The sequence below is a fragment of the Leuciscus leuciscus genome, assembly GCF_965113295.1.
Source record: "Leuciscus leuciscus genome assembly, chromosome: 5".
In the NCBI taxonomy this organism is placed as follows: Eukaryota; Metazoa; Chordata; class Actinopteri; order Cypriniformes; family Leuciscidae; genus Leuciscus; species Leuciscus leuciscus.
In genome coordinates this window covers 37,638,127-37,664,595 of record NC_138729.1, presented here as the reverse complement: position 1 = coordinate 37,664,595, position 26,469 = coordinate 37,638,127, and the positions used below count along the sequence as shown (strand labels likewise).

At 37.5% G+C, this 26,469-nt stretch overlaps 1 protein-coding gene across 1 annotated transcript; it reads left to right on the top strand.

Annotated features, from left to right (window-relative positions):
• The first annotated feature begins 365 nt into the window (after nucleotides 1-365).
• On the top strand, nucleotides 366-25,652 carry cemip2 (cell migration inducing hyaluronidase 2). Its single transcript, XM_082170786.1, has 24 exons — nucleotides 366-567; nucleotides 2,609-2,960; nucleotides 3,790-3,930; nucleotides 4,082-4,649; nucleotides 9,886-10,055; nucleotides 10,158-10,346; nucleotides 11,661-11,830; nucleotides 12,534-12,746; nucleotides 12,864-13,069; nucleotides 13,992-14,061; nucleotides 14,669-14,797; nucleotides 15,416-15,504; nucleotides 16,476-16,607; nucleotides 16,721-16,756; nucleotides 17,289-17,444; nucleotides 17,727-17,904; nucleotides 18,902-19,117; nucleotides 19,593-19,804; nucleotides 20,158-20,340; nucleotides 21,431-21,659; nucleotides 21,849-21,950; nucleotides 22,804-22,949; nucleotides 23,812-23,918; nucleotides 24,018-25,652. Exons 2-24 carry the CDS (start codon nucleotides 2,630-2,632, stop codon nucleotides 24,224-24,226), a joined length of 4,182 nt encoding a protein of 1,393 aa, XP_082026912.1. The 5' UTR covers nucleotides 366-567; nucleotides 2,609-2,629; the 3' UTR covers nucleotides 24,227-25,652.
• Nucleotides 25,653-26,469: the final 817 nt, after the last annotated feature.

Sequence of the window (26,469 nt, the reverse complement as noted above, 5' to 3'; positions counted from 1 at the left end):
TCTAATTTAATTTGAAAAATGTCCAAAACAGGCACTCGATCCGATCGAATCAGTTCCAGACCAGCTTGTTAACCGGTTCATTTAAAAGATCCGACTCATAAGAATGATTCGGTCACTAAACGAGAAATCTATACGCTTTGTGTTTCGTCGTCAGCTGACTGAATGCGACCATAATAAGTTTGACATGAAAACAGACTTTCAAATACAATTTAACTGCAAGTATATAGTGAAGAGAGCGTGTTGGCTCATCATATGTCGTGGTCTGTAAGACCCGCCCACTTGAGAACCCCTTTGTCATGCTCATGGCTCTTCCACAAGTTAATTTCCTTTCTAAGTCGCTCCCTCATCCTTCCTCAGTACACGCCTCTAATTTCACTTCCTCCGCGAGCCGCGCCTGGGACGGGGCTGGCTGACTTCAGCCCAGGAGATAAAACATCATGTAAAAGAAGATTAAAACACATTTAGTGCTCCCTGTCAAATAACCCCTTGAGTTGCGCGTGGTTCTCTACGGTGGATAGAGAAAGGAGCGGACGAGCCAAGCAAGTGACAGTGAAAAGAGACCGAAAGGTAAGAGATCTCCTCTTCTGTCTGTCTCATTGTAGGCTATAGAGACTCCCAGTTTAGACCTTTACTGTCTTTCTATGGATTTTTGGTCGTGCATTGTGCATCTGTTGGTAGATGACTGAAGGAGGAATGAAGTAACGCATGCATGCAACTGAAGTTGAAACTTTGTGGCATTGTGTAAACTTTAGAGGAGGGCGCGATGTAGCGGTTTTGGTGCCAACCAGCTACTATTGAGAGACAAAGGTGGACAGAACAAATGTTTTACAGTACAAGCCGAGCAAAATGTTGCATTTGAGTTTAGATATGTTAATAATAATAATAAAAAATAAAAAAATATTGTAAAGTTTTCCTGTTGAAAAAATGATCTTACCTGCCAAAGCTTGTTTGTCGATCTTATAGCTGATATCCCAACCTAGTCAGACTTGATTTGATGGGTTTTAGCCACTTGTCAGGTTGGGAGACCATTTGACTGACCTAAACCAGAGTCTAATTGTTTTTGCATTTGTCCTTGCAATGTAGGTCATAATGAGAAAGTGAATTAATTTTTGTAATTGAGTTCCTGGGTTTGAGTTATTTTGTAGCTTTATATTTGTTTATAATGGTAATGGACTACACAATCTGGATGAGACTAAGTTTCTGTCCATACCCTGCCATTGTCCATTTGCCCCTTCAGACTGTTGAAATTCATTGCTCATCCCCCTTTAAAATGTGATTTGATTTGTGCAGGGGTGAAAAACTACTTGAAAAGTGGGGGATGGGACACATTAAAGCATTGGGTATTGATTATCCCAAAAGAAGGGGGGTGGTGCATGCATGTCCTCCTCAGTTATAGTGATTTCTGTGCCCCTCTGCATTTGTGGATGAGGAGTTGCAGATGGTCAGATCAGGATCTGGTGATAGTGCAATCTATATGTTGATCAAAGCAAGGATGAAATTGGTATAATAGTATAAGCTATGGTTCAATAGATGTTGTGGTCAGATTGGTCGTTCTATTCCCCCCTAATGTTTAAAAGATCAGGAAAAGTTGTGATTGATTTTTGCCCTGGAGAGTCTAACTTGAGTTTATAAAAGCATTAGGAAGAAGCCAAATTGTTTAGACTCTCTGTTTGGAGCTTTTAAGTCGCTTTGAATGATAATAAAGGAATTTGGCTGACATGGTTATTGGTAAGCAAACAGTTGTGTGACAGGCTTTATAGGGAGAATTTCTTTACAGGGCCAGTATCTGTTGTTTTGTGGCATGGAGGGGCCACGGGCTGAACGACTGAGCAGTGATTTTTTTTTTCTCGTAATTGGTGCCATGTGTTTAGTAAATAACTTGAAAATGTGAAAACCCACAGAAAGCTTGCACTTCAAAGCACGCTGTAGTGCCACTATGAAATTGAGACCCGATCGGAATTAAGGTGATGGAACAGTTTTATGCCAGTTTGGTTGGCTCACAGAACTGTGAGTGTAATGCATAATGCCAAAAGTGTGGTGTAGTTTTGTCAATATCAGATTTAAGTTAATAAGTCCTTTTCAGTGTCATTAAAAAACCACTTTTGCATGATCTACCATTCGAAGTGTTTGGGTCAGTTGGGGGGAAATGTGTACTTTTACTCAGCAAGGATTCATCACATTGATCAAAAGTGTCAATAAAGACATTTTAATGTTACAAAAGATCTATTTCCTATATATTCTGTTATTTTGAACTTTCTGTTCAAAGAATCCTGAAAAAAAAAGTATCACAGTTTCCACAAAAATTGTAAACGGCACAATTGTAAAACATTAACAATAAGAAGAAATGTTTATTTCTGAAGGTTCATGTGACACTGAAGCCTGGAGTAATTGCTGCTGAAGATTCAGCTTTGCCATCACTGGACTAATTACATTTTAAAATATATTAAAACAGGGCAAAAAACGAGTAAAGAATTAAAAAGCCGTTTAAATTGTAATAATATTTCTGGTGAGCGTAATTTACTCTTGCCTTGAAACATGTAAAAGTCGAACCAACCCCAAATGTTTGAAAGCTAATGGATCTTTTATGTTTTTTCTTTTCTTCTCGTAGGACGTGGCAGACAGTTATACCATGCAGGTTAATGATGGCCCCAGCAGTCACCCCGTTTTTGTGGCTCCTGTCAACGGAAATGCTCAGCGGTCATCAGGATATGTTCCAGGCAGGATTGTTCCAGTTCGTTCTCCACCTCCAGCCAAGGCTCCTCCACCGCCTCCACTGAAGCCCCCTGCTCCGCTCGCTGCACGTCCTCCAGTTTTTAATCTGACAGTAGATGAGAGTCGAAGGGAGCGTTCCCAGAACCAGCAGAGGAAGAACACTTATATTTGTGTTGGCGTCTTCTTCTGTCTCTTCTTACTGATTCTGATAATCGTCCTCAGCCTTACCTCTAAAGATGAATTGGATGGTAAGATACGAACACCTTGTGTGTGTGCTTAAAGGGATAGTTCAAGTTCACCCAAAAATTTTAATGATCATCTACTCACCCTCAAGTTGTTCCAAACTTGAATGGATTTCTTTGTTCTGCTAAACACAAAATATATTTTGAAGAGTGTTTGTGACCAAACAGTTGATGGGCACTTCCATAGTATTTTGTTTTTCTCCATACTATGGAAGTCAATGGGGCCCATCAACTGTTAGGTTACTCATATTCTTAAAAAATATCTTCTTTTGTGTTTAGCAGGTTTGGAACTTGAGGGCGAGTAAATGATGACAGAATTTAAATTTTTGGGTGAACTATTCCTTTAATACACCAGCATTCAAAAGTTTGGGGTCAGTAAGTTTTTGAAAGTAGTCTCCTTTAATGCCCACCAAGGCTTGAATGATCATTTATTCCTGTAATGGCAAAGCTGAATTTTCAGCAACATTACTCCAGTCTTCAGTGTCTTGATCCTTCAGAAATCATTCTATGCTGATTTGGTGCAAACATTTAAATGTTAATGTATGCGTAAGTTAATGTGTGGTTGCTTGAAAAGTATTAATTTTACTAATCTAAAAAGTAATCTAAAATGTTACTAATCTACTAAATCTAAAAATAAGTTGCTAAAGATAAGTATTTTGTATATAAGTATAAATCACTCCTTTGTGGTGGGACAAGTTACATTCTGAAGTTCTGAACTACTGGTCTGGGAAAGTAGGAAACAAATCCTTATTGTTGATCCTTATTGTCACTATCAAAACTCTATGTGGTCATCTTGTACTCAGACTCTGAAATGTCTTCCTTTATCTTTTTGTAGTGAACTGCCCTAATCACAACCCCGCGCTGCGATCCTGGAACCCAGGCCATGATCTCAAAAAGGTGGTGGTGGTACGCAGTGGTGAGCATTATCGCCTAGATTCATCTGCCACTCTGTACTCTGTCACTATCCAGGCTGGAGGTAAGATCATTTGTCCAGAGTGTAGTACCCTAAAAATAAGAAAATGCCTTTGAAAACACTTTGGCTTGTTCATTTGATGTGTTTCTGAATGAAAGTGAATGATAGTACTTTTATTAGGGTTTAAAGTCTGATTCGATTTATTAAATTATAGGTTTGGTTGTCTTTGCGGATGATAAAAAAGGTTCCAAAAACATTACATTGCGAACACGCCACATTTTGGTCGAAGATGGCGGCGCTCTCCATATCGGGGCTCCAAAATGCCGCTATCGCTCCCTGGCCACCATCACCCTGGTCGGCCGATCGGACGAGACCGCCGTGACTGAAGTACCTGGGATGGGCCGCAAGTTTTTGGGTGTGAATGGCGGAGGAACTCTGGAGCTCCACGGGTCAGAGAGGCTGTCTTGGACCTTCCTCACTTGCACCGTACCCACTTCAGGTTTGGCTACCGGTGACCATGCCTTCCAGAAGAACTTCAGCCGTGGAATTAACCTGCGGGTGGTTGATCAGGACACGGCGGAGGTGCTGAATAACGAGCGCTTCGACACGCACGATTCTCGTAACGACAGTAAGAGGCTGAGTGAGCTGCTGAAGTCTCTGCCCACAGGACGCATTGTTGCACTGGCCATTGGAGATTCTGCAGTGAAGAGCCTGCTGGATGAGACCAAGAAAACCATCCAGGATCTTCTAGGCAGCAACCATGTCAATAATCTCAAATACAGGTAAATAAGGCAGGCCTTTTAAAAGCATGATTACAAAAGTATTTCTACTGAAAAGTTATCTTGAACCAGCCTTAAGTCGGCTTGTTAGTCTCCCTGCTTGATCAGTTGGCTGGTTTTAAAGTACATTTTTTATAGATGTTTTGGCTCAAGCTAAAACCAGCTTAGGCTTTTTTTTTGTTGAGCAGGGATAGGATTATGGCGCTTTTCCATTACCAGTACCAGCTCGACTCGACTCGACTCGGCTCGCTTTTCGCTCCGTTTTCCATTGCAGATAGTACCTCCACAATAGTACCTGGTCGTCATAGCGACGCCGCAGGAAACTGCCGTGACTTAATCTTTTACGCGAGACACGCGCGATACACCCGCTACCCACACACACAGGACAATGGAGGAAATCGAGTGTATGCTGTTTTTGGATGTTTTTGTTTTTGTTTTTGCTGTTTTTTATTCAGAATACTCCGTCTGGCGCGTGCAATGATGACGCAGTGAATAGTGACGATTCTCTCTGACCAATCAGCAGTCTGCCTTGTTTTCACGTCACATTTTAGTATCGCCTCAGCTCGCCTCAGCTCGCTAGAACCTCGCCGGAGGTGGTACGAAAAAAAGTACCTGGAAGCAGGTACAGGTACAACTTTTACACAGTGGAAAACCAAACAGAGCCGAGTCGAGGCGAGGCGAGCCGAGGCGAGCTGGTACTGTGTAGTGGAAAAGCGCCATTAGAGTTTGTCAAAAAGTACTGACTTCGGTACCAAGTCAGTACTGAAATTGTAAAATTGTGCTCGGCGAAGAGCGTTACTGATGTATATTTACAACATGTTTTTGAAGCGCTGATCATTGTAGCCAGTCACAGACATTTCTGATGAGCGCGTGACAATGGGCAATCAGAGGTGTTTACGATTCCACTCAACAGCGCTGTCACATTTTTTTAAATTTCAGTACCTAGTCTGTACTTTGTGTATGATTCTCCATAATTTTCCTTGCCATTGTAGTCCGAAACGTTTTTATAGCTGCAAAATGAATCCCTGAAGGGTGGTATCAGAAAAGAAGCTTTTTCCAATCTGATGAGTTTTGCTTTGATATCTCCGCGCACAGCTTTGAAGTTACTGTGATTGGAAACAGAAAGTATCCTGTTGTTCCATGAACCATATCCTAATTCAGACTCACCCACCGAGGACCAACCACTGAATCCCAAAGGCAGCGTACATTGTGTGTACTTTACGAGTCCCATTCATGCAATGACGCAAACGTATTGGATACTTGTGCCATGCTTAAAGATGTAGGAATGTCTTTGCATTATATAACTAAATATCAAACAATTTGGCATGTTAGGTTTCATATTATAGCACAACAGATATACTGTGCAAAATGAAGACAATGTATTTGGACCCTTTCTGGTTGTCAGTTGATAGTGGATCACATACATAGTTAATGCCATAAACTACAAATCCAACACTTGGGACCAAAAATGGCTCAGGGAGTTAGTTCTGAGAAACTTATGCCACTTGGTTTAATATTCAATGTTACTTACGGATTGTGTTTAATGTTGTCTGCAGTGACATTCAGAAATTTTTAAGTGTGACTTTGGTGTCCAAATACTTTCTGGGGCCACTGCACATTAATGTTAAAGGAAATTTAAAGCAAATATAAAAGTTCTTATTTATTTAGTCGGCATGTTGACTTTTGCCAGTATATGCATGAGAAGTCTAATATAAGCCAAATGTTAGTAGCAAATAGTCCTAAGCACTCTTGGATTTAACCTAACTGGTTGGTTGTTCCACAGAAACGCATCTAAAGAAGTGTTTCAAATGGCAGTATTATGCAGGAAAAGCTGGTGAAAGGTTAAACAGGCATATTTCCAGGATTTGTGTAAAAAGAGCTGACGTGTGTATCTGTCATCTCATTGAAAGGCTTTTTAAAGAGTTCAAAGGCAGAAGAAACGGATGCTGTCTCTTCTGGTTACATTGCAGATGAAAAGTACAGGTTTTTATTTTCAATGAGGGATATATTTTTTCTTACCATGCAACTGAAATATTTTGTAAAGAGTTTAGTGTCAAATCTAGAAATTCCTCCTACTTTTACAGTCCACTACAAAGGCACTTGTGTGTAGCATTCTCTTACTATTGCAAGAAACATGGAAAATATGCATTCTTATTTTAATGTTCAAGCTGTAAACTATATCTCTAGACACATTAGCTTGGTCAAAGGTCTTGGGCATGAAAACTCTTATTTCTGTTGCATAACTAGAACTGTAAGGCAACGAAAACGCATATCATATGAGGATATAATATCTGTCTTCTGACTACTGACTTGGTGCCATTGCAGTTATGTAATTTCCAGTGAAACTGGTGTGGGAAATGGGCAGGATATGGCTAGTCGTAGGTGTGACCAAAAAAATAACGTGAATTTACTCATTTAGAGACTTCAGTTTAACACATTGCGCACATAGAAATCTCGTACCTTTCCACCCTTTACCAGTCAGACTCGCCACATCTCTGATGAAAACATGCAATCTTGGCAGCTCCCTTTGCAAAAACAGAACAATCTGGCACAATCTAACTGAAAACTTGCGCAACATAAACCAGCCTGTCCAAGTCTAACCCCCCCAAACCCCGTAGGCACTCCAGAGGGGGTGCATTGCAGCGCCACACATATCTTTGATAAAAATAAATTGACAAGCCTATTGTTGGTTAGTGATAAATCTACTATATGGGTTCTGCCAATCTCTGACAGACCATGAGGCAAATTACCAGAAGTTGAGGTATGAAAGAATGTTGATTATTAAAGTTTGACTGTGTTGTTAAGAAAGCACTTAACTTACCTAGTTACTCAGGGGGGATTGTCCCTGTGGAAAGTGGTGTATATTTGGATACAAAGCATGTGCTAAGTGAGGGACATGGGGACCCCCAGGGGTTGCAAGGGGGTCAGTGAAAAAAATTAGAATAAAAAATAATATATTAATAAAAAATAATGTAATAAAATGTAAAGGGTTGTTGTTCTAAATGAATTCTAATAGTGGTTAGAAAAAAGTAAATATTTTTTGAGATGACATTTCAATCATTTATTTTGGCTATGGTACAAATACAATATAAAAGGCAATGATTTAATATTTTTGCAAGTTTTTAATTGAACAATATGTTGTCTATAATATCATGTTTATAGTTCGTTCTCACATTGTATAAATGGGTCTGTTTAAGTAAAAATATTTTGTCATTTTATTTTTCTAAAAAGATCTTTGTCCTTTCAGAGTCAATGATATTATCCCTGGTGGTTGATTTATCTGAAAGAAGAAAGAGTTTGTTGTGCTAATTGTGGAAAATGGTTTGTTTACTCAAATTCCATGCAGCTTTTGACATCATCGTGGAATCATGAAAATGATTGTTGCCTGCTTTTAAACTTTGAAACAATACTCCATGATTGTTAAACTAAGACTTCTAAGTTTTAGTGCTACTCAGAGAAAATGGAATTACAATTGTTTCACATGTTGAAGGAGGACTTAGTGCAGGAAATGTTGTGACGATTCACTCTTTAATGATATTACACATTAATCTCCCCTTTGAGGGTAGGGAATGGCCAGGAAAAAGACAGGAAAGGTTCCTGTGTTAGTCAGACATAATAATCATTCTGAGAAATTAGGTAATCTTGCCCTGGTGACTGCTAAAAGATGAAAATATGAAAGATAGAACAATAATACAAGTGTGGTTTACTGGCCATTACAGACCTTCCACCTCACAGCAGCTAAGATGGCCTTATTGGTTTCTGTGCGGGTAGTTTGTCTCTGTTTATACACACATTTTTATTAACTTGCTCTAAACTACAGTGAACCACATTCCTTAATGGGAGAAAGTTCAGTGAGACACTATTTTCCAAACCTCTGGGGGCTTTTGTGTCTGAGGCTTGGCCTTTAGAGCTCATATGTGTCAGTAAAACAAATAGAAGTTCTGACCTAGTTGCTGTTAAGAAGTGACTGCTATTTTGTCACAGTGGAAGTATTAATGCTACTATAGAAACAGAAGCCAGTTGTTCCTGAGCCTGCTGAGCCATAATAGTTTTGTTTTGTGTATTTTTACCCCCCCTTTTCCACTCATTTTAGTTCAATTCTTGCCAAAGCTGAATGTTGCCATGTAGGAAGAGAGGAACTAGGATTGGTTATATTATGAATAATATTATAAATGAAGTGTGAAAAAAGGTCAAGACACTCATTATGTTTCTTTTTTAAATGTTTAAGTACTTGGTCATTATTTATCACTCCCATGTAATTCCAAACATGTATGTATTTCTTCTGGGGGAAAGAAAGAAAAGAAGAATAAGAAAAAAAGAGATGTTCAGAAGAATGTTCACGCTGCTCTTGTCCATGTCCAGGGGTTGTAATGCTCCCAAAAATGACAAAAAGCATAATACAACTGGTCCAAATGACCCATGCACCCAAGTCGTCTTAAGTAATACAACAGCTTTGTGTATGATCAACTAAATAAAAAATCTGTCATCATTGACTCACCCAATTTTTTTCCTCTGTGTAACATAACATAAGATATTTTGAAGAATATTTCATTCCCAACACTGAGCCATTCCTCAAAATATCATCTTTTGTGTTTCGAAGAAGAAAGAAACTGTTTAGTTTGAGAATGACATGGGGGTGAGTAGGCTAAATTATGGCAGAATATTCATTTTGGGTTAACTTAGTATCATCATATAGTAATGAGTTTGAGGATGAGTAAATGAGAATTTTAAGAACCCTTTAACTCACATTGGGATTACTCTTCTTTATGAAAACAGAATTCCACATTTTGGTTTATATTATTATCATAGACTAATGACAGACATTCAGTTACCTTCAGTTGAGGGACAACTGCTCTTTTCACTGTACTAATGGGCTGACAAGATAAATAATACGAAAGGAAGGGTTTAATAAGTCATTCTCATTCATCCTTGACAGTGTTTGACTTTTTCACCCCAGAGTTTTGGCTGCTCTCCTAAATTCCATTTATGCGCAATAACCGATCATCACTTCCACATGGGTGTGCGTTGACAAGCCTAAATGGAGGAGTCATTGTTACAAATTACAAACTAATTTGTAATTTATATTTTATTGTTAATGAACAACTGATCGGTTTTAGCCAATTTATATTTTATGAACACACAATTCTTCCAAATCTGTTGCATCTTTTATCTGGCATGTTTTTATCCGTTACTGGCTTTCTTTTGAGCTTTTTCTCTCCATCCTCCATCTCTCTTTTAGGGAGGCATGGGCCTTGGTCTCAGTAATTGGAGGAGGGAATGGTTCTTGCACAGAAGATGTACGAGAACACGAGAACCATGATACAGGTGGCAAGGCGCTGGCTCGCCGAGACTTCGTCACTGTGGACGGTGTGGGTTTCACTGTTACTGCTTTCAGTGAGTGGAATAATGGTACGTATTGGACCGCACATAATCAAATCCACAACATCGACCAGTAATGTATTAAAAGAAAACCCTTTTAAAACTAATATTGGTTTTTGCTCAACCATAAAGGTTACCCTACAACAGGCTTCCAAGTGGATGCATTGGATAAAGTGGTTCTGAACTTGCAAGATGATGTTAGCAGCTGGAAACCGGGCGATCGGATTGTGGTGGCCAGCACAGATTATTCCATGCATCAGGCAGAGGAATTCACCCTGCTCCCGTGTCCCCACTGTAACAGGAAACAGGTTCGAATTCAAGGTGAGGCAGTGGTGTGTTCCCGCTAAACAGCATGTATTTCCTCCGGTTTCTTGTGGTGACAATTTACAGTGTTTCTGATCTGAATCTTTCTGTGAATTTGTATACAGCAGAGTTTAAATGATTGTAGTGTCATTGAGTTTAGGACAGGAAAAGGGTGAGGACTGTTTACCAGAATCCCATAAACAAACTGTCATTTCTGACCTGAGGCCAGCAATGGCTATATAGAAAATTCCACCATTATGTACTCCACCCTGTTAAAAACGCAGAAACATTTTCACTAATTGCTTTCCAATGCTAATGTCCCAGCTGGCCTTTAGTGAGTAAAATTTGGACACTTAAGTCACACAAATGTCTGGATGTCATTTCATTAGATAGAAAGAAGTCTCTCTGCATTTATTATTATAATTAAAATTACAGGACAAACAGATATATTGTGAAACAATATTATTATAATTTAAAATAACTGTTTTCTATTTTAATATATATTTTAAAATGTAATTTATTCTTGTGATGGCAAAGCTGAATTTGCGGTGTCACATGATCCTTCAGAAATCAAGCTGATTTGGTAACATTTGTAATTATTATCTGTGTTAAAAACACAGGATTTTTTGATGAATAGAAAGATCAAAAAGAAAAAGAACAGCATTTCTTTTAAACAGAAATCTTTTGTAACATTATAAATGGCTTTACAGTCAACTTTGTTCCATTTAATGCATCCTTTCTGAATAAAAAAGTATTTAAAGAAAGAAGACCGCAAACTTTATGTTTGTGAATATCTTTCAAATAGATGTCACTTGAATTTATATTGTTGTATAATGCTAAAACATTTATACATTATTAAGTGTTATTTAAGTGTCCAAATAGTTTCTTTGGTGTATCGTGTATGAATTACTGTATGGTCATTATTCCCTGCACATGCGTTGAATTGGAAATATCTCCAATCTGTGGCCTTTATTGAAATAATGTAGTTTAAATGTCACCTTGTGCATTGTGTCCTGTTGGCAAAGCTGTTGCCAGCCCTTATCCTTCCGGAAGGATACTGTGTGCAGACTGTGCACTCCGGGTGTGCGTAAAGGGCAGTCCGATCGTGTGGACAGGTTGCTTTCCTTCCTGGATCCAGTATTTATTTAACTTTCTTTTTTAGATAATTAATCTAATTAAATGATCAAAATATTAAATAGATGCATGTTATTTGTTAGATGTTGTAAGTTCATTATTTAAGACAAAGCTCTCTAAATAATCATATTTTCAAACTTTATCATTAGTTTAAAGGGTGAGTTTTTCGGTGTGTGTTAATGTGTTGGAATTTTTCAGGAAAGCCTCAGTTCACCCATGTGGGAGAAATACTGGACGGTGTGGACATGCGTGCAGAGGTGGCTCTCCTCTCAAGGAATATCCTCATTCATGGAGAAATGGAAAACTCCTGCTACGGAGAAAACTTGTGCCAGTATTTCAGCTACGACACCTTTGGGGGACACATCAAGGTCTGTTTGAGGGTCTGTGTGTATGTGTGTGAGAGCGGTTGTGTGTTTATTTAACACTAAGCTGTCTGGTGATGTCATGTGGAGAAATGACAGGCTGTTGTTGTATGTTGGGGTTAGCGCCAGATAATTGAGTATAGCTCTTTTTTGAATGGAAGGAATTGAAAGTATAAAATTTGTGTGTTGTGTTTGGCAAAAGAATGAACAACACACAGTAGCACTTATACGACTACTCATTTTTTACTAGTCGACTAGTTGACGGGTCAATGTTTACCTTATGTAAATTACTAACCATATATCATGCAGCAGTCTTTGCTGTTTCTGGCAAGTCCGGTGCTGTGGTTGTAGAGAACAAAATGAATGATAAAAAAAAAAAAGTATTATAATTTGTTAATATAAATGCTTTTATGTTACGTTATATTATATTATTTTGTAATTAAAAATAATTTTTAAGAAAATTTGTATAATTAATACCCTTTTTACTATATTTGATATTTTTTATTCTATTTTGTTTTATTACTATATTATATTTTTTTGTTTTAATATAATTTTGTGCAATTAAAAACAACTTAATGATTTTATTGACTATTTATTATTTTAAAATAATATTAGAACCACTCACAATTAAAAGTCAGAATTTTTTTTTTATTTGTTCACCAACACTTTGTGGTCTTGTGTTTTTGGTCTCCTCTTTGTGTATGTTTAGATTTTGGGGAACTTCTCATCGGTACACCTGTCTCAGGTGGAGCTGAAACACATGGGACAGCAGCAGCAGAAGGGCAGATACCCTGTGAACTTTCATAGGTGTGGAGATGTGGATCAGCGCGGGGGCTACAGTGACCGCACCTATGTGAACTCCCTGTCCATCCATCATTCCTTCTCCCGATGTGTTGCTATACACGCCACTAACGGCCTGCTGGTGAGAGAGAAAGATACCGAGCGATAAACAGCAGGCTTGTGTGCACATATAGTTAGTCTGAGACCGCATTGAAAATATGAGATTTTGTTTCACCATGATGTCTTCCTTTTATTATAGGTTAGGGACACGGTTGGCTATGACACGCTGGGACATTGTTTTTTCCTGGAGGACGGGATTGAACAAAGGAACATATTTTTCCATAACTTGGGCTTGTTGACCAGGCCAGGGACCATTCTACCTACTGACCGCAATGATAGCATGTGCACAGAGATTATAAACAGGGTGAACAAAGGATATATACCATCTCCTGCAACCGAGTGCAAGTAAGATACTATAAACACATATTCATTTAATATTGCTGAATCGACCTGTAAATATTCCCAATATTCACACTGCTTAAAATTGTTCATGCGTGAGTATTTTATCTGAAAGTCTCCTGATGTACAGACTACAGAGAGATTGTTCTGCTCTGACTAGCTGACCTTGACAACGTGACCCACTGTATTGTTTGGTCAAATAACAGGAGAAAGAACAGAGCTCTCATTTCCTGAGACTCAGCGATAGTCCTTTTCTCTAATCTGGGTAATAAAACACCCAATGTCCCAGGCGGCTAAGGAGGTGCTGTTTTCAAAAGAATAAAAAATGTTTTGGGAGCTTGTATGTGTTTGTGTATAGAGCTGTAGAGGTTCAGGATGAAGATAGAGGTTTGAATAGGTTTCAGTGTTGGCTAGGCTATTCAGTTGCAGTTCAACCACCAACTGTTTTTTTTATTTTTTATGTTTTACACTGTTAAAATGATCAGCACAGAATGTGCTATTGTTAGCTACCATTTTAACTTATAATGCAGACAGGTTGTACATTTATAAATATTTATATTAAATAAAATATGTGTGCCTATTTTTACTTTGTTTTAGTTAAAAAAAAAAGAAAAAAAAAAGAATTGTGTTATGGCATTTTAGTTTCAGTTTTGTCAATTAATTTGACGAAAATATTTTGATTAGTTAGTTTTTGTTAGCAGAACTGTTTTGCATGCTATATTTCAACATAAAAACCTGTCTTACTAAATCCGGTTTAACCAGACACTGAATGCACATAAATACTGCATACTGCTATATTTACCTGGATATGAATAATACTGACTGTAAAGTGAAATATATACAGTACCTAGATATGTCCATGCTTCATATTTTCAATATATTTTAAGGTCACACATTGAAAAGATCCTGTCTTATGTGTGTATTCTAGGGCAGTATCTACATTTTGGATCGCACACCCCAATAATCATTTAATCAGTAACTCAGCAGCTGGATCACAGGTATGCACAATCTTTGATATGACCAAATTAATAATTTTCACAATGATCTGTAATGAACAGTGAGTAAATGTTTGCTTACAACATTTTCATGGTACTTTATCATTGAACGACTATTTCGTGAGCTTCTCTGATGGAACTTGTGCTCTTTGAAATGATGCCCACATCTCTGTGATATTGATGAGAACATCATGGAGGTTATGCAATCATAGATAGCATCTCCTCATTCCAATCCTTTATTAAAGATGTTTTATGCCAATATAAATCAGTTCAGTCTGGTGGTATTGTTATGCTTTGCTTTGCTTTGTTTGTTTGAGGTTTTGTATATAAAAAGGATGATCCCTCCACCCTTTTTTTATTAAGGAAAAGCTTCTTATGAAGCTGTGCTCTTAGCAGGCCAGGTTAATAGAGACTCAGTCTGGTTCCTGGATCAGAGGACTCAGGAATAAATATTATTCACAGCCCTTCCACTAGTACAAAATAGGGAATTTTTAAAGGGAATTATAAGGTGAAGGAGATGTTTAACCTACAAGGGTGTAGAGGAGTTTTACCATATTTATGAAAAGTCCCCCTAATTCTCTGTTTCTGATATTTTTTGTTTTTCTCTCAGGATGCAGGAATTTGGTACATTTTCCACAACTCCTCTACAGGTGACTCTCACGGACTGATTCCAGAGACGAAAGCTGAGCTCACGCCTCTGGGCATCTTCTTTAACAACCGTGTTCATTCCAACTTTAAGGTAATCAAATGCCTTATGACTCTAACACCAAATTATCTTGTAACAAACCTTCAAATAATAAAAATGCCGCAGAATACTTAGACTTTTTGATTTTATAAACACATTCCTCTGTCCTTTTGTACACAATCTTCAGGTGATATCAAACAGTATCAGTGCTACTGCTTTTTCTCCATCTACATTTAATTCCCACCTCCCTGTGGTGAAATTAGCATTTCCTCCCTCTGGCTCATAACAGTTCAGTTCAGTTCATAAATCATTTGGGATTTAGAACATTTTATTAAATGTGGCTTCAGGAAAAACTGATGAAATCAATTACAAGTTTAGGTTTTTATTGCACGTCCATAAGGCATCTTCGCTGTTTCTCTGAAATGCCTCATTGTTCAATGTCCCGCACAATGTGCTTGTGTGACAGGGTGCTCACACATACATTTCCCTATACAATAGTTCTCTGTTATCTGCTTGTTTATGTTGGGTAGCTTGAGCTGAGTGTTAAGTGTCGAGACTGTCCAGGTGCAGAGAAAATCCAGGCTTCACTTTCACTCCACAACTCACATGGTACCTGATATTGAACATACAATTTCTAAGTGAAGAGTGATTGCTTCTTTCATCCTGTGTCAGGCTGGCCTCTTTATTGATAGAAAAGTCAAGAGCACCAACGCCACTGCGGCAGACCCACGTGAATATCTCTGTCTGGACAACAGCGCTAGGTGAGTGGATATGGTGAACGTTTCTCTGTGTCCAGGGTCTGTTGATTCTGCTTATAAAGAAAACACATCTTCGCAGATAGAGTTTCTGCAGTAGTTAGGGAATGTGGTAGAGCCGGACAGAGCTCTGGTCTCTTTTTAGACCACAAACCACAGTGACCACACTATAAATATACATCATAGTGTCATGGTTTGTATATGCTGTAGGTGTAAGTTACTCCTGTTTTCATTTATACTTCTGTGACTGCATTTTGTCAACATGCTGTTCTTTATAATTTGTGGGTGAATCTCACAAAAACGTAGTTCACATTTTACAGCAAAATCCTTTTCAAATAAACAAATTCTACAAAATGTTTCATTACCATAATGTGTCTGGACATTTTATTTACTTTTTACCTACATTTACATATCAATTTATTTGTTTATATAACATTTACACAAAAATATATAGATCTTTTTTAGTTGCGATAAAATAGAAATAGTGACATCTTTTTGTCCATTTTATGACGTACATTGAGTGAAATGGATTAGCGGAAAATAAAAAAATGTAGGGTGAGGATTGGATTTTGAGATGTGGGCGTTGCTTAAAAATGGAGGCTGATGAATGTGAACTTGCAGGGGCGGGGTTTAAGTGTACTAAATGATTGGAGAAGTCCTGCATACATCACCAGAGAGAAGACTGTTATTTTCGGAAGATCCAGTTATGACATTTTGGTTGTAAAAAAAATTATTAATAGTTCACAATGAGATCTATAATATAGATATCTAGAAAATATAGATATCTATAATATCTAGAAAATAGACTTCAATATAAATCAGCATGTATTTCATATTACAGTAGCAAACACCTAGCAGTCACACAGAAAACTACATAGCACCAACCTAGTATAAAGACATTTGCATGGGAAAGAAGCACTCACATTTTCTTCTGAAGGAAAGATTGAATTTCTCATTGTTTGACATTTCTTTCTCAGGTTCAGGCCTCATGAGAACTCTGATCCAAGCAAGCCACGGGTGGCCGCACTCATTGACACACTCATCTCCTTTAAAAACAATGATCTGGGGGCCTGGATTCGCGGAGGTGACATCATCATACAAAACTCAGGGTAGGGGACAAAACCTCTTAATTGTAGACCTGCTAAGCTTAAAACCTTTTGAGAAGCTCATTGCATGAAAACAATATTGCAATCTTCTAATTACTGTTTTGCTTTTCTGATAGATTTGCTGACAATGGTGTTGGACTGTCATTTGCAAGGTACTTTGTCATTTTACTGTTTATTAGAGCTGCCAGTCATCTCATTATGCGCATCTATTGTTAATCACATATATCATTCTTGAGAAAAGTCCTCAAATGAAAAGAACGCCTTCTCATAAAAAATGAAGGCGGTACAATGTCTTAGATTGATCCAATGGTAGGAAATCCCTGATTACAAAATGTACATGCGGTTCAAAGGACGTGATCAATTGCATTCATTTGATCACACTATTTTAAAAAATAAGAAGAAGAAGAATGGCATTAAACATGCTAAATTGACAGCCATATTTTTTATGTGAGTGTGTGTGTGTATGTGCAGGCATGTTCTTGCTGTCTGTGTCTCTGGCTGCAGGCGTAGTAATTTAAAGGAACATCTTTTTATTTTGCTGAAACGGTTACAATCTGATTGGCAAATGTGTGCAAGTGTGTGAACTTGCCTGCATTAGTTCTACATAAACCTCCTAAGGCAAGCAGTTAATGAAACAACTAAAGTGTTTCACTCCCCTCCTCCTCCTCTTCTTCCTCACTGCAGTGATGGCAGCTACCCTAAAGATGAAGGCTCCAGTCAGGAGGTCTCCCAGTCCCTGTTTGTTGGCGAGAGCAGAAATCGTGGCACCAATGGAAGGCAAAATAAATACTGGGGAATTGGTGGAGTAGACGGAAAGATGAGGACTCTACCAAGAAACAAGTATGTGAGAGAAGAAATAAAGGGAAAAGAGAGAATAGTGTTAAAGGTATAGCGGAGGATGTTTTACTTCCTGGTGGGTAGTCTAAACTATTGGTCCTCCTAATTGTCAATCATTCTGGTGAATCAATCAAACTTTTCAAAAAGTGGAGAGGGCGGGTCTTATCTAAAATTTGGAAAGATCCTCCGCTATACCTTTAACATAAACTTTGTCTGGTTTAGCGGGAAAATAAATTCTTTGTTTAATCTGAATATTTTTTTTGTCTTTTGCTCTGTTCTTGTCAGGACGTTTCCGATCAGAGGTTTTCAGATAAATGATGGTCCAGTGAGAATCTTGGACAGCACGTTTCGAGCCTTCAGTCCCACTACGGAGCGCTTCACCATGGCTGTGGGATTCAGCCTGAAAAACATCTGGCAGCTGACACCCAGAAATAACCTGTCCTCTCTCGCCTTCCACCCTAGTGTGAGTGCACATACACATTTAGCCTTGGAAACTGTTCATACACCCTGCTGTACTGCTGTACTTCTTTACTGTTGTACTGTGACTGCTAAACCACCTAACACACAGGGACATAAGTTGCTTAGTTTAATTGCTTCTGTGGAAAAAAAGAAGTCGTCAATACTACAGAATAAAATAAATAATACAGAATAAATAATTTGTTGTACATTTTTATTTTATTTGAGTATATTATTTGTTTATTATAGTTTTGTTTTTTTATTTTAGAATTTACTTTTTTATTTCTGTATCTTGTATTAACAGTTTGTCATTTGTTTAGTTTAGTTTTCGATCTTTAGCTGTTTTTTTCAGTGTTTTATAGCTTCCATTTGATTTGATTTTTTTTTGCGACTGCCAAAGTTAGTGTGGTAACTTTTAAAATGTATTGTGTTTCAAAAACAAATTTGTGGCCTTTTTTTATTGTTTCAGTTTCAGTTTTTTTCCATTTTCACCTATGATTAGATTTTTTTTTTTTATTGGGTCAGAGATGACTTTAGACTAATTACAGTCTGGGATACCCTGGGGCAACCTGGACTTTATTGCATTACTCAAGGTCATAAAGACTCTTTTCTCCCAGATAACCCACCCGGTCTGTCTAGTCTGTAATAGCGCTTATTTACCTTAAGTGCTACTAATGCTTATACTTATTGCTCATTTCTCAGGGAGAGTTGACACATCTGGTTGTTCTCTCCTGATTGGACACCATCTGCCCTGGTGCTGAGTAATGAAATAAAATCCTGTTCTGGCAGCTGCTATTTAGCATATGTCTAAAAGAGCCCTTGGAAAGGTCTAAGTGTGGTCATATTTTGCCTCACTTGATGTGTGTGAATGGTACCACATTGATTCTAGGTCTGTCCGGATGTTTTTTTCTCAGTACCAAATCTCAATTTCAGGACATTTTATAGGTTTTAGAATCTTTCTGTTTACATTTCTCATGACCAGTGATCCTCTTTTTATCATCTAGGTGAATCTTAGAGCATTTTTTGGTCGACCGGGCGAGTGGTTTGAGCAGAATGATCTGGATGGCGATAAAAATTCCATCTTTCATGACCTGGATGGCTCGATCAGTAATTACTCAGATACATATGTGGCAAGGGCCGACAATTTCCTGATCCGTCACCCTCAATGTGTGGATGTTCCTCATTGGAATGGGGTTGTGTGTAGTGGCAAGTACTCTCAGGTAAATTAATAGATCTCTCACTCTCCATTTACATTTTCATGTCATGTTCATATGCAAGTACACAACCATTCAAATGTTTTGGGTCAGTAAGATTTTTTTTTAATGCTTTTGAAAGAAGTCTTATGTGCTCACCAAGAGTGCATTTATTGGATCATATATAATATAAAAGCAGTAATATTGGCAAAGCTGAATTTTCAGCATCATTAATCCAGTCTTCAGTGTCACATGATTCTTCAGAAATCATTCTGTGCTGATTTGGTGCTCAAGTAACATTTCTTATTATTATCAATATTGAAAACCGTTGCTTGATATGTTTGTGGAAACCGTGATTTTGATCCACTTTTGATCAATTTAATGCATCCTTGCTGAAAAAAAATAATAATTTCTTTTCATTTTCATTTTACTGACCCCAAACTTAACTGTAAAATCTTAACTGTTTTTGCTTCCTGAACAATGTTACTTATGTTCTATATAGGTGTACATACAGACACAGGGCGCATCTAATCTAAGCCTGTCCATCATCAGAGATGAGTACCCTGATAAACCCATGGTTCTCAGAGGTGTCAGAAGCCAGACAGCACCAACCCAGCAATACCAGCCTGTAGTGATGATGGGCAAGAGCTACACAGTGCACTGGAATGGACCTGCACCCAGAGAAACTGTCCTGTCACTTATTAATTTTGACCAGTAAGCAAAAAAGGAGGAATGCAATTCCCCCATATCTAATACAAAACATTAGGCACGGCTAATGAAGGGATGTGCAACTTCAGTCCTGGAGGGTAGGGTTACTGTCCTGCAGAGTTTAGCTTGATAAAAAACACCAGCCTGTAGCTTTCTAGTAATCCTGAAGACACTGATTAGCTTGTTCAGGTTTGTTTGTTCTGTATTTTAGGGTTGGAGATAAACTTTGCAGGACAGTGGCCCTCCAGTTACCCATCCCTGCACTAAACTCTATATTCATGAGATTTAGTAAGTAACATACATGTTTCTCATACTTGAGACAATCTGATGTTTTTTTTATTTTCCTGTTGCTCTTGTAGGGGTGATTGGGCTCTACTTGGCCTCTGCTACCCCGATGAAACATTATTCCAGATCACATCAGACATCTACAACAAGCAGACCAATGGCTTTGATGGCATAGAGGACTATGGCCCTGTGTCGTCCATTTCAGACTTAGAGAAACGACAGCAGGAGAGGAAGTACTTTTTCGACAAATCTGCTGGGTAGGAATAAGTATATTTTAAATATTGCCTTTCAAATGTATATATGCCTTTATCAACATATTCATTTCACAAAAGTCTGTAGGGCAGTAAAAACTGAAATCTGTTGTTTTAAGTGCCAAGTGAATAATAATATAATGTACACTATGAACATTTTTTTTTTATCTACAAAAGATTTAACGGTAACACTTTACGACGAGGTTCATTAGTTAATGTATTAACTAACGTGAACTAACAATGGGCAATACATTTGTTACTGTATTTGCTTATCTTTGTTAATGTTAGTTAATAAAAATACAGCTGTTCATGTTAGTTCACAGTGCATTAATGTTAACAAGATTTTAATAAAGTATTTGTAAATGTTGAAATTAAAATGAACAGATTAATAAATGCTTTAAGTGCAGTTCATTATTAGTTCTTGCTACCTAATGTAGTTAACTAATGTTAACTAATGAACCTTATTCTAAAGTGTTACCGATTTAACAGTGTTAATTATTAGATGACGACAAAGGAATTCTAAATGTAAAAGAAGGGAAATTAGCATGTGAACATGTATCCAATTTTAGCCAATTTCAAAGAGATCAAATAAAAATCTCTCAGTATCATCATGTAATAACGATTATGGATGTGGTAGCGATATAAACTACTGTTCAAAAGTTTGAGGTCAGTAAGATTTTTTTAATGTTTTTGAAAGAAGTCTCTTATGCCCACCATTTTCTTTATATAAAAAACAGCAATATAAAATATCTCTTTTAATTGCCAATTTCCACTGTAATTTATTCCTGTATAGAAAAGACCAGTGTTTATTTGAAATATAAACATTATAAATGCCTTTACTGTCACTTTTGGTCAATTTAATGTGGTCTTGCAGAATAAAAGTATTCATTTCTTTCAATCATTCAAAGTCTTATTGACCAACAAACATTTGAAGGATAGTACATTTTTTGGAATGAGTTAGGTTTTCTGAATGATTCCTCTTTCTGCCATTGGTTGGACAAACGGATAATTCCAACCCAGATTCACGCCATTGGCTGAGACAGAAATTAAATAGTCAAATACAGTCTGACACATTAAGCCTGTGTTTAACCTCCAGTTTGTTATGGCTGTATGCACGAGCTCGGCACAGACGAGATGGCCATAGCTACTGCTCCACCGCAGGCTGTGAGAGGGTGAAGATCATCGCCACCATACGTGCCAACCAAAAGACTCAGGCCTGCAACTGCACCGCCAATGCCTACCCCAAATACAGCAAGCCTGCCAGCAACATAGTGCCTATGCCAAAGCCGAACACTGAGCCCTGCAGAGCCTGTGGGGCCTCACAGGTAAGTACGGTCCAAGCTCCATATGAACGGACAACATAATTTGTGTAGCTCTGTTTGTGTGGGGCAGGCTTTGAACTGACTGTCCATCTGCCATCCTGACCAAGAGCTTTACCTTGCGTTTTCGGGGTAATTGTAACATGGAGTCATTAAACTGTCAACACTGAGTGACTTTTATTTTCCTCTCTGTAGTTTGCCTTCTCAAGTGAGCCATGGAACAGCTACCTCCAAACCCAGATCAAATCCCTCAGTGTAAAAGAAGAGCAGGATAATGACACACAAGCCTATATCACTGTAAGTGTGACCATTCAAAGCATGATTCATATAATCTTGGGAAAATTGTGCATGTTCACCAGTTTAATAAGTAAAATGTAGGAATATATGTACAGCTTTGATTATTTTCTATTTATCATAAAAAAAAAAAAAAAATTATTGTAGTTTTAGTATTTTAAGGCTTATATAGTTTGTGTTAACTAATATCATATACATTTAAAGTTATAATCACTTTAAGTTTGTAAAAAAAATAGATGTCTAGTGTTATCACTAGTACCATATTGTAATGAAAGAAAGTTATGACATTAAAAACCTTTACAATTGATTGTGGTAATTTTTGGTTTACTTAAGTTAGTTTTGCTGTCATGACGATGTATTTTAGTTTATGTATATGAGAATATATGTAAAGATTTTATTCACACACACACACATACACACACACGTACACACACACACATGCACTCACACACATGCACTCACACATACTTGTAGTTGTAAATGTGGTTTACGGGGACTCTCCATAGGCGTAATTGTTTTTATACTGTACAAACTGTATATTCTATCCCCTTACACTAGCCCTACCCCTAAATCTACCCATCACAGAAAACCTTCTGCACTTTTACATTTTTAATAAAACATTTAGAATGTTTTTTTGTAATCATTTTCTTTTTCCACAAATTTTGTATGTATGCAAATTGTATAAAATCCAAGGTACACATTTCTAGTAAATGTATACAGTATATTGGGAGGTATTATAGAATATTAGAATTTGTGTTTCCTTCATTTTACTTGCATGTTCTTTTGTGGATGCATGAAGGTTGTTTACATGTAAAACTGTTTTGAGGACCTGTTTCCTCTTTTACTTATCTTATAGGTAAATGCAGAGAGGTTTGACCTCAACCATTCAGGGTTCCTCCTAGTTACTGTGGACGCATGCTCTGGAAAAGTCAAAAAGAGCTCATTGTTTTCGACGCTGGACACTAAAATGGAACAGTATTTTAAAACTGGAATTTTGAAGAGGTGAGGGGTGAAATTTGCGGTTTGGGGTTTAAAACTGCATGTCTGGAGGTTAGGAGAAGTTGGCAGAGGAGGAACAGGTTGAGAGGTGGCTTACAGTGTTTATTGAGGGAGCTAGTGGTGAGTGGAAGGATTTGTGCAGTGCCGATTTGATGTACTAAAGATTTAAGTATATACACTACTGTTCATAAGCATTGGGACAGTCATTTTTTTTCCTTGAAAGGGAAATTTTTTATACCAAAGACATTATATATGTTGCATGATATCTCTGCACCCAAGTAGCAGTGCTTCGCCTGTGCTTCCCCCTAATATAGTCCCAAGTCAATTTCTGCCTAGGAAATCGCCTAGTGTTAATCTGCATCGCTATTTGTACTCGTTGTGAATACGCAGGCCACAAGAAGTAATTAGGTGGGGTTTTTTTTTTTATCACTTTTACTCAGGACATGCTAGCTGGCAACAAAGGATTCCATTCATTAAGCTAAGCTAAGCTAGGGCCGACCCTGTCAAACTAAAACAATGCATGCACTGAGACAAAAATGCATTTGCCCACCTATCTAAATGTAGGAAAGAAGGTGAATAAGCCCTATTTCAAAAAACGGTGGAGTGTTCCTTTAATATTTCACAATATTTCTGTTTTTACTGCCTTATTGATTAAATAAATGGTGCAGCTGTATTTTTGTTCAGCCTTGGTGAGTATAAGAGTGGTGAGTCAAAAACATCTTACCAACCCCAAACCTTTGAACAGTAGTGTATGGTCTCTATTTTGGACCTTCTGCTATTATGAACCTTTTCTTTTTCTTTTTTTTTTTAAGGTGAGCATTTCCATATTTCACTGTTTAGACTAAATCATTTTGGTTCTGTGTAGGTCGATAGTTCTTCTTGCCACAAGAGGTCAGCCTTCTGACATTTCTGGTGTTGCACAATATCTGGTCTCTTTGGGATCTGCTAAAACGCCAGATCTTCAGAAGAAAGGTAAGGTATTTCTACAACACTTAAAATAACGGTCAAGATCTGTTTTTCCTGGTTGAGGTTTACTCTGGGTTTGCTGATTCCCATGACGTCTCTTTACAGACGCCATTGCTTTCTTTGGGTTCCTCGGTCAAGGAGGACCTTCACCACAGCCATGGTCTGCTCTGTTGGCCTGCCAAGGCACTAAGGTGCTGGGATTACTGGAAAGGTTCATTCCCCTGTCCCTTGAGGAGTACTCTTGTCCACCCCAAAAACACCCTCCCACACGGATGGATCTTGAACTCCTGAAAAAATCTCTTAGCCAAAAGTGAGCCTTTACTAGATGTGAACAAACAACACAACCAGCGAATGAATGTGAACTTATGAACGTAATTTATTTCGGCAAAGACAAGCGTTAATGGACTTTAAACAAGTATTTTAAGTGAGTTGAATGTATTTGTTTGTTTGTTGTTTTGTCCTGCGTGGTTGTGTTTTGTCATAAATGTTACAGCACAAAGTGATGCACTTTTTTTTTTTAAGACACACCAAACATCTTTATTCTAAACTGCATAACAAGTGGACAGGACAAGCTAGAAGTACATCGTAAAATGCTGAGGGATGGTTTTGCATTTCAGTATCAACTGTGCAGAAGTACAGCACAATACAAATTGTCATTTGAGGGTCCTATTTCCCTCATCCAACCATCCGCAGGTGTAAATGACACTCAGGCTTTCCTTATTTATTCCTCTTAAATTGATGGGACATTTTGTTATTTAATTGTCATTCTGGTTTTTACTGCACACACACACCAATAACTCTACAGTATATACTTTCACACTTAATATTATACTGTATTCATGTTTTGTTTTTTACACAAAACATTAACTACAGTTAAAATATTTTTCGTAAAACAATAAACAATTGTCTAATGTTAGATATGTAGCCTACATGCAGAAAAGGTGTTTAACCAGTAAGCACGCAAGTTTTGTTTACTATCAGGTCACTTGCCATTTATCACAGGAAATCACACCAAAAGATTTGTATGACAGATATTAACAAAACCTTAACTTAATTCATATTCTGTTATCATTTATTCACTTTCGTGTTGTTCCAAACCTGTATTTCTTTCAAAAGTGGAACTCAAAAGGAGATGCAGAAGCAAGTACCATTTTATTTCCGTTGCATGTAGGAAAAAAGTAATGAAAGTGAATGGTGACTGAGGTTGTGATTCTAGCTGTTTAATCTAATTTTGTGTTTGAAAGAAGGTCTAGAGATAGTCATATGTTTGGAACAACATGAGGGTAAGTAAATGACAACAACTTTCATTTTTGGGTGAACTGTCCCTTTAAAATGTTTTCCATTATCAATTATAATGCATTTTGTAGTGCTGTCACTTAGCTTGAGATATATAACATCCCATTTGAAATGTATTGTCATTATTTTGATTGAAATGGAAGCCTGAATTGTCTGTATGTAACGTTTTTATTTGAGTTGAATTAGTTAGGCTACTTCTTAACCACTGTACAAAGAGTTTTATTGGTCATTTGAAACAAAGATAGTAGTTTTGTAAACTGTTTCTTAAAGATGCAAAAAGTTTTCTCCAAGTATATGGGTGTTGTTGCCTCCAGAGTTATTTTTTTATTTGTAAAATGCTCTTCTTTTTTTTTTTTTTTTACTATATGCTTTTGTGCTGTAATGTGATGTTTTTGTTTTTATTCAAATAAGATTTTACAAAGCTTATAAAACAAAAAACTCGTATTTGTATGTTGAATTTTGTGTGACGTAAAAAACTTGTAGGCACTCAAGTGACCAGTAGGGGGCAGAGTTGCTTTACAGGTTTGTTAAAGTCATGGAGTAACTTACTAACGTTACCACTATACCACATTTTCCACCAGTGCTTTCCCGGTTAACTGAAGACTGTCATGCGTGATCCAGGTCATCGAGCTTAGTCCCATAAACAGGAACGGGATTCAGGCGGGACTAGAGTGTGGAGTGTGAAATATGAAGTGAGCCACTCGGACACTCAGAAAGGAGATCTCATCAATCATGTAGGCTTCAAACACACAACAGCTAGCCTATGTTTTCCTCCAATTACTATTTTATTCTGCCTTTCTTGATCCTTACTCTTCTGAACGAGAACATATGCATGACAAGTTACTTAATCTAAATGAAGCCTAGCAATACATCGTTTGTTACAGCACTGTCGCTACATCTGACAGAAATGTTTGTCTGTTTAACATAAATTGGCTAAATTATATAAGAATAATTAATTTTTAACTAAAAATACTTTAGCTTTACAAAGAGACGTCTGATCGATCACATAAATATTGACCGTGCTGTAGCATGTTTTTCGTCAGACATTGACTGTCAGAGCAGGCTAATGTTCCCGCCGAAATCTTCCAACACGTGGGACAGTGGCGGCTGGTGCTAAAGAAAATTTGGGGGGCGCAACAAACTGAATTATTAATCCAGGATTGAATGTAGGTGTAGGCTAATTGTTAAATAACAATTTAACAGTGATAATAATGTAGCTATCATTAGCCCAAGATTTAGCTAAAACTTCAGCCGGTAGGGT

Coding starts and splice junctions, on each gene's coding strand:
- cemip2 (XM_082170786.1), top strand. CDS start 2,630: ATGCAGGTTAATGATGGCCCCAGCAGTCACCCCGTTTTTGTGGCTCCT. Junction 13,070..13,991: donor TCTCCTGCAACCGAGTGCAA/GTAAGATACTAT, acceptor TGTGTATTCTAG/GGCAGTATCTACATTTTGGA. Junction 17,905..18,901: donor CTCTCGCCTTCCACCCTAGT/GTGAGTGCACAT, acceptor TTTATCATCTAG/GTGAATCTTAGAGCATTTTT.